Here is a 6,983-nt window from a genome sequence, read left to right as displayed (position 1 = left end):
AACAGTTCTGAGCAGAGAAAAAGAATTTGATCACTTATAAGGTGACTGACCATTAACTTGCATGTCATAATTATCCTTAACACTTTACAAGTTGGTGGCTTTTATAAGATTAGGATTTTACAGTTTTATCTCTCGTAAGCTTATATGACTCAGTCTATCCCAATAGCTGTTGCCAGTTCTTTTCGCTGTCTTTAAGAACCGTTATATTTTCTTTCTTTCGTGTGGTTAACTTATTTTTGTTAATTCATCAATAAAAACATCTTCTGTCTTAGAGTCAAACCTATCGAAGGCAAAGTGCTTGGTTTAACGACCTTTTTTTTTTTCCTGGCGTCTGAAGCCTAGATGGCGGGAAGCCGCCGGCAGGTAGCCAAAGAGGCCTTCCGCGTCCACGCGCCAAAATTCCAAACAAGACGCAGCACCGCTCTCTCCGTCTCCTTCCACTGAGGGCGGAGAGCCGGAACTACAGAAGGAAGAACGACGTCGCTAATTCCTGCTAGGTGTTCGACACAGTTTGCTGGGTTCCAGTTCGCTTCGGCAGAGGTTCCCGAGTTCTTCGGATTGGAGGACTGTTTTGTGTTCGTCGGTCTGAGAGGGTAAGGAGGCGTGGCCGGCGGCGGAGGGGGCGTGACCGGCGGCGGAGGGATTCGGCGCGCTTACGCTAAGGCCGCTGGGCGCGCAGTTTGTGGCGCCAGAATTCAGAGCGCGCGAGCGCCTGAGAAGCATCCTCCGGAGCTCCGTATTTCTCTCCCCCGCCTCGGGTTCCGGCTTTTGAAGCGGGACACGATGGTGGTCCTCCGCAGCAGCCTGGAGCTGCACAGTCACTCCACCATCTCTTCGGCCACCGACTCTCTGGACCTGTCCAGTGAGTTCCTCAGTCTGGAACACAGCGGCCGGAGGCGGCCCAGCTTGGCCCGAGCCGCGGGGAAATCTACTGTGCCCAAAGCGGAGGCGGCGGGCGTGAGTACCGGCCTGGGACGGGGAACCTTGGGCCCTGGGTGGAGACGCGCTGAGGAGACCCGCGCCCCCCACTGGGTTGGTGGGCTGTCGCGGGCCAGCGAGGTGGAAGGTTCTGGAGAGACAGACCTAGGTGGAAGCGGGCTAAGCAGTTGGTCGCCACCTCTTTCTACGCAAGAGGAAACCAAGAGCCGAAATGCTGCGTAGGGCTGAGCCGAGGTGCTTTGGGCCGTCCTTGTGCTCCCCAGCCTCCCTTTCCCGGTTCCTTTCCGGGTTCGAGTCAGGGGAGTACGACCCCCTGACTACTTGAGCGCATGCACACGAACATTTTAGGGGTTGCGGGCACAGTAACTCAAGAGTTCACTGACCTCCATTTGCGGCCCGGGGAGGTTCCATAATGAGTCCTCAGCGAAGTAAAATAATCAGGTTGCATAATGCCGGGGGACGAACAGCAACGCTTCGTGTGTGCACTTCCTTCAAGTCTCTTGACAAGCTTTAGAGGACGGTAGGGGTGGTATCTGTGTGACAGATGAGGACATGGACTCCAGAAAGGTAAACAGAAAGTGGCAGACAGTTCTGAAATTGGAACTTAGCTTTTTGTGCCTCCCACATCTTTCCTTTTCTGGCACTTCTTGCTGCATTTACAGTATCTAGTGGGAGATTTGCAAATGTTTTTTTTTTCTTGCCCATCTAAGGGATCAGTGCGGAGGGATTAAGATATTGCCCCACTTCGGCAGTGGGGAAGGGGGCAGCGTTCACCCAAAAGGTTGAGGTTGAAGCAACACTAAAGTTTCCGAAAACGGTAATGATGGTCTTGTTGCAGTGAGGGAGTAGGTTAGCCAACTGATCAAGATAGCTTGGAAGTCAGTGATCAGAGCACTGTGCTAGGAGTGACGCAGCAGTGTCCACTTAGTTCAGACAATGCTAGTCTTGTATTAGGGTACTATATAAAGTAAATATCTTGTAGACAGACTTATTTGCTTCTGTGAGGACTGGGATATGAAACTATAGTCCCTTTTTTTTTTTAGCGCTGAAATTGTTGCTTAAATTGAAAATCTTGGCCTTTTAGGATTTGCTTCTCGGGTGCCTGAATTGGCAGAGATTTTACTCAAAATTACAAACCTTTCCTCTTTACATGAACTTTTATTCTGCCCTCTGTTCAGCAATTACATCCTTCTAAGACATCTGTATATCTCCTAATTTTTCTATTTATATTTCTCCCTTACTCAGAATGTAACTATAGGGGTATATATATATATTTTTTTTTATTTTCTATTAGCACCGTGTTCTAGAACAGAACATGGCACATACTAGGAGTATCTGTTTTTAGTTGTCATTATTCACAGAGATAAGCTAGGCCTGATACACAGACCATGCCATACATACATACTACACTGAGGTTGAGCCCTTGAAGTACTCACAGCAGCCTGTTGTGGACTGAAGAGGATAGTCTTCAGGACAGAGTTCACAGTACACGTTTTGTCTGTTTTGGTTTGAGATAAGGTTTCTCTGTGTAGTCCTGACTATCCTAAAACTCTAATGTGTATAGACCAGGCTGGCCTCCAATTCAGAGCTGCCTCCAGAAGTGCTGGGATTAAAGGCATTCACTACTACCTGGCCACAATCTATATTTTTGAAATGAAGTCCTCCCTTCTATAAATCAAGGTACTTTTGTAGATCTTCTAATTAGAGGTTAATTAGGGAGTGTCATTGGATTTCCCTCAAGGACTATAGATTCATATTACAAAACACCATCTATACCAAGAATAAAATAGCTTTGTATTTGAAAAGTTTTATAAACTGGGGACTTATATTCAGTCCCATGTCTTCTTGTAAATGAAATGTATGTTTTAAAGACTTAACTCTCTGCTTACCCTAGTCTTTGAATATTTCTTAATTACCAGTCACATATTTATCAACAGCTGATAGAGATGGTACTTAGGTTGGTTAAATTTATTCATTTTAAATTAATGTGATTTTTCTTGGTTTAATACTGGAGATTGACCTTAAATTCTGAAGGTATGGAGTGACCCATAACTACAGTGTACCTTGTCTTAGCTTTGAAGGCAGTTCTGTAACTGTGGCTTTCAGCGGGTTCTCGTCTGCATTGACTAGATTTTATGTGGTAGTGGGCACTCAGTTACCAATGTATAGTGTTTGTTTGGTGAGTTGTCACCCTCCTTACATTTTTCTGGACAAACGTGCGTATGATATGGAACATTCCTTATTGAGCCTGTTTATCATTGTACATCTGGAGTCCGTGTCCCCTTCCTGGAAGATCTGGATTTCTCAGAGTGCCTGAGGGGCACACTTCTTGAAGCCCACTCTATGGATGTACTTAGGAAGTTGATGGTATATTCTTGGGTCACTACCTCATTGATGGCAGAACTTGAACATGTAGTCCTGCTTCCGTTTCCCATGTTGCTGGAATTATAGGCCTGTGCTAAAGCAGGGAGACCTCAATATGGAATGGTGAGTGGGGCTTGTGGGGTTGAGAAACACATCTTCATGCATTATGAACCAGGAAGGGAAACCCTGAAGAGCTATAGTAGGAATTTGATGAGATGGGTTAGGCTAGCTTCAGCAAATCCAGAGTTTGGATGACTATTAAAATTTTGTTGTTGAAATATTAGTTGTTTGGGGCTGGAGAGATGGGTCAGTGGTTAATAGTACTTACTGCTCTTTGAGAGGACCTGGGTTCAGTCAGAGCACCCATATAGTTGATCACAACTCTCTGTAGCTCCCTTTTCTGACCTCCACAGGTACCAGGCACAGGCAGGCAAGATACTGATACAGAAAATTAATAAATCTTAAAAAGAAAGAAAAGAACATACAACTTTTGATTTTTCATTACTGTGTATGCCTGTACGTGTGTGTTTGTACACACGAGGATGTCAGGACAGCTTGCAAGAATCTATTCTCTCCTTCTACCGAGTCTTGGAATTTTAATTCAGGTCTTAAAGCTTAGAGGCAGGTTCCTTTACCTCTGAAATATGGAGCTGACCTTTTTTACTTTCTGGTATGAGTGTCTCAGCTCAGTCTCGCACTTTGTATGTAACTGATATGTGGAACCTTGAACTTATGATCTGACTACTCTGCTATGTCTAGCCCGTTCTAATGCTTGTAATAAAATAATTATTTTGATATATTGTTTCTTGGGGAGATATAAAAATCCTGTAATAAAAGCCACTATTAACATAATAGAGGAAACTCTTAGCACTTAAAGTTGATCTAAACTTAATAACAGCTTTCTTAATTTTTCTTAAAGGATGGATCCTCAGTTAAGGGAGTTGAAATCTGCCACAATACACGTTCTTTAAGGTCTTTGAGAAAGCAAGCACAAACTTCTTCGGATTCTAGTTCTGATAAGAATGTGGAAAGAACAGAGAAATACTGCAATGGCAGACATTTCACAAGGTAACACAGATATTCCACCACTAATTCAAATGGCTTTAAAGTAGTATTAAAACCAAAAAAAGGGCTTGCTTTTATTTTCTATATGTTTTTATTGTTTTACATGACTCATACATGCATGTATATGTTTGCATGTATGTAGGCAAGTATGCATATATGGGTGAGTGCATGTGTAGGTCAGAGACTAATGTGGAGTGTCTTCCTTGATCTTTGTAGGAGCTCTTGATTGTGGACTTTCCCTTCCTCTTTCCTTTTTCCACTGTAGCCAGCACTTATTTTTTTTTTCATTCTTTTTTACCCCATTTTTTATCTCACTTGTGTCTGAAAGACCAGATAATCAATACTGTACAGAAAATATAGAAAACTTGAGAAGCCATTCCACAATGGATCTAAATATTTCTGTGATCATGATGTTCTAGACTTGGGTCCAGAGATCACATAAGTCACCTTCAGGGAGTACATAAAACTTGTGAAATAATATTTAAACTTGTATATGCAGTTTTCTAGGTAGAAAAGACTAAAGCTCTACTTAGATTCACAGGGTTAAAGTCTAGCTACCTAATTTGACAAATTTCTTTGGCATACAACAATATGGCAACTTTCATGCTTATAGCATCAGATAGTTTTAACAGGCACAGAATGAGAAGACTAAAATATTAGCTATTTTTCTAGCACCTTCACAAAAAATTTAATAATTTCTGTAAAATTAAGAGTCCAGCTGGTCCAGTACAACAACAAATTGCTACTTTAATTACTTAAAGTGTTTCACTTGTTTTTTTGTTTGTTTTGTTTTATCTTGTTTGTTTAACAAAGTTTCCCTAGAAAGCCCTGGCTGTCTTAGAACTTGATATGTAGGCCAGGTTAACCTTGAACTCAGAGATTTGTGTGTCTTTGCTTTCTGGTGTGTGAGCACCTCATGGTAATCTTCTTGACTCAGTTTCTCAAGTGTTGGCATTATTTTCAAGCTGTTCATAGAGAACATTTAACATATCTCTAAGGTCCATTAATTCTCTTTAGAATTCCAAATTCCTCAAGGTTATGAGATTACTATATCCTTGTGTGAAACTTGTTCTCATGCAATGCTTTTTTTTAACCATACTTAAATACTTAGTCCAAGGACTTCACTTACTATGTCAAGTGAGATACTTTGACTTGAGTTTTCTGTTTGGCTAAGAGTTAATAGCCAATGTGGTAAGTCTCACCTATGATCCCATCACTCAGAAGACTTGAGTCAGGTTGGAGCTAGAGATTGCCCAGCAGCTAAGAATACTTCGGCTTTTCTGGTGGACCCAGATTCAATTCCCAGCACCTATGTCTGTTGTCTCATAGTAACTTCAGCTCCAGAGGATACAACACCTGCACTCCACATACATAGACACATATAATTAAAAATAACTAAAACTTAAGGATAAGACAGAAGTATTGCTATTAGTTCAAGTCTAGCCGGAGCTACGAGACGAGGTTGTCTTAGGGTTTCGTTGCTGGGAAGAGACACTGTGACATGGCACCTCTTATAAAAGAAAGCATTTAATTGAGGCTGGCTTACAGTTCCATCATCATCATGATAGGAAGCATGGCAGCATGTAGGTAGGTTCTGGAGAAGAAGTTGAGAGTTATACATCTTAATTGGCAATGGACTGTGTCACACTGGAGCATATGTAACCTCAAAGCCTGCCCTCACAGTGACTTACTTCCTCAAACAGTGTCACACCTCCTAATAGTGCTACTCTGTATGGGCCTGATTCTATGGGAGCCAGAGCTATTCAAACCACCACAAAGACCCTGTCTCAAAAAAAAACAAAATAGGTTTGTCAGATTCAAAACAGACTTTTGTTTAGCCATAACATAGCACTGTTTATTGGGTTTTTAAGTATTATACTTTCTTGACTTATTTAACTTTCTACTTTTGTCATATAGAATGTAGGATTTAAACATGTCAATTTTATTTTTAATTCATTTAGCTTATTTTCTATAATAGGCAGTTGGCTCAACAGCAGGCTGATAAAAAAAAAGAAGAATGCCAAGAAGGTAAGTTGTGATAATAGCATTTCAACTTTGTAAAGCTTGTAGCTCATAATATTTATGGGCTTATTGAAGCACATACAAAAACCTGTGTGCTTCATTAGATTTGACATAGTATGTAAAAGAAGCAATAACCTTTACCCCTAAAAGTTTCTTCAAGCTCCTATTATGGTTTGGATAAAAGTGGCCCCTGTAGGCTCATATATTTGAATGCTAAATCCCAAGGGAATGGAACGCTGGTGGAATTAGAAGGGTTAGGGTTAGGAAGTGTGGCTTTCTTTTTTTTTTTAAGATTTATTTATTTATTATATATAAGTACACTGTAGCTGTCTTCAGATACACCAGAAGAGGGCATCGGATCTCTTTATAGATGGTTGTGAGCCACCATGTGGTTGCTGGGAATTGAACTCAGGACCTCTGGAAGAGCAGCCAGTGCTCTTAACCCCTGAGCCATCTCTCCAGCCCCAGGAAGTGTGGCCTTGATGAAGAAAGTGTGAAGCTGAGAATGGACTTTGAGGTTTCAAAAGCCCAACCAGGCCTAGTGCATCTCATTCTCTGCACCTACAGAACAGGATCTTGTTCTTAGCTACTGT

The 6,983-nt window shown here is 41.8% G+C and overlaps 1 protein-coding gene across 5 annotated transcripts in view; it reads left to right on the top strand.

The window, feature by feature from the left end:
• Nucleotides 1–675: 675 nt before the first annotated feature.
• Nucleotides 676–6,983, top strand: part of Atad2 (ATPase family, AAA domain containing 2) — a 41,847-nt gene continuing 35,539 nt past the window's right edge. For 4 of the 5 annotated variants that reach the window (XM_087557380.1, XM_087557382.1, XM_087557379.1 and 1 more), the window contains exons 1-3: nucleotides 688–957; nucleotides 4,223–4,371; nucleotides 6,347–6,396. Coding sequence is in view for 2 of the 5 variants with exons in the window: in XM_087557381.1 (XP_087413507.1) it covers nucleotides 784–957; nucleotides 4,223–4,371; nucleotides 6,347–6,396 (373 nt within the window). In the remaining 3 variants the exon portion in view is untranslated. 5 annotated transcript variants of the gene reach the window in all.

This window comes from Rattus norvegicus, chromosome 7, assembly GCF_021556685.1.
Source record: "Rattus norvegicus strain SHRSP/BbbUtx chromosome 7, alternate assembly SHRSP_T2T, whole genome shotgun sequence".
NCBI classification, from domain to species: Eukaryota; Metazoa; Chordata; class Mammalia; order Rodentia; family Muridae; genus Rattus; species Rattus norvegicus.
The sequence above is the reverse complement of the archived record's forward strand: the minus strand, read 5'-3'. Positions and strand labels throughout refer to the sequence as shown.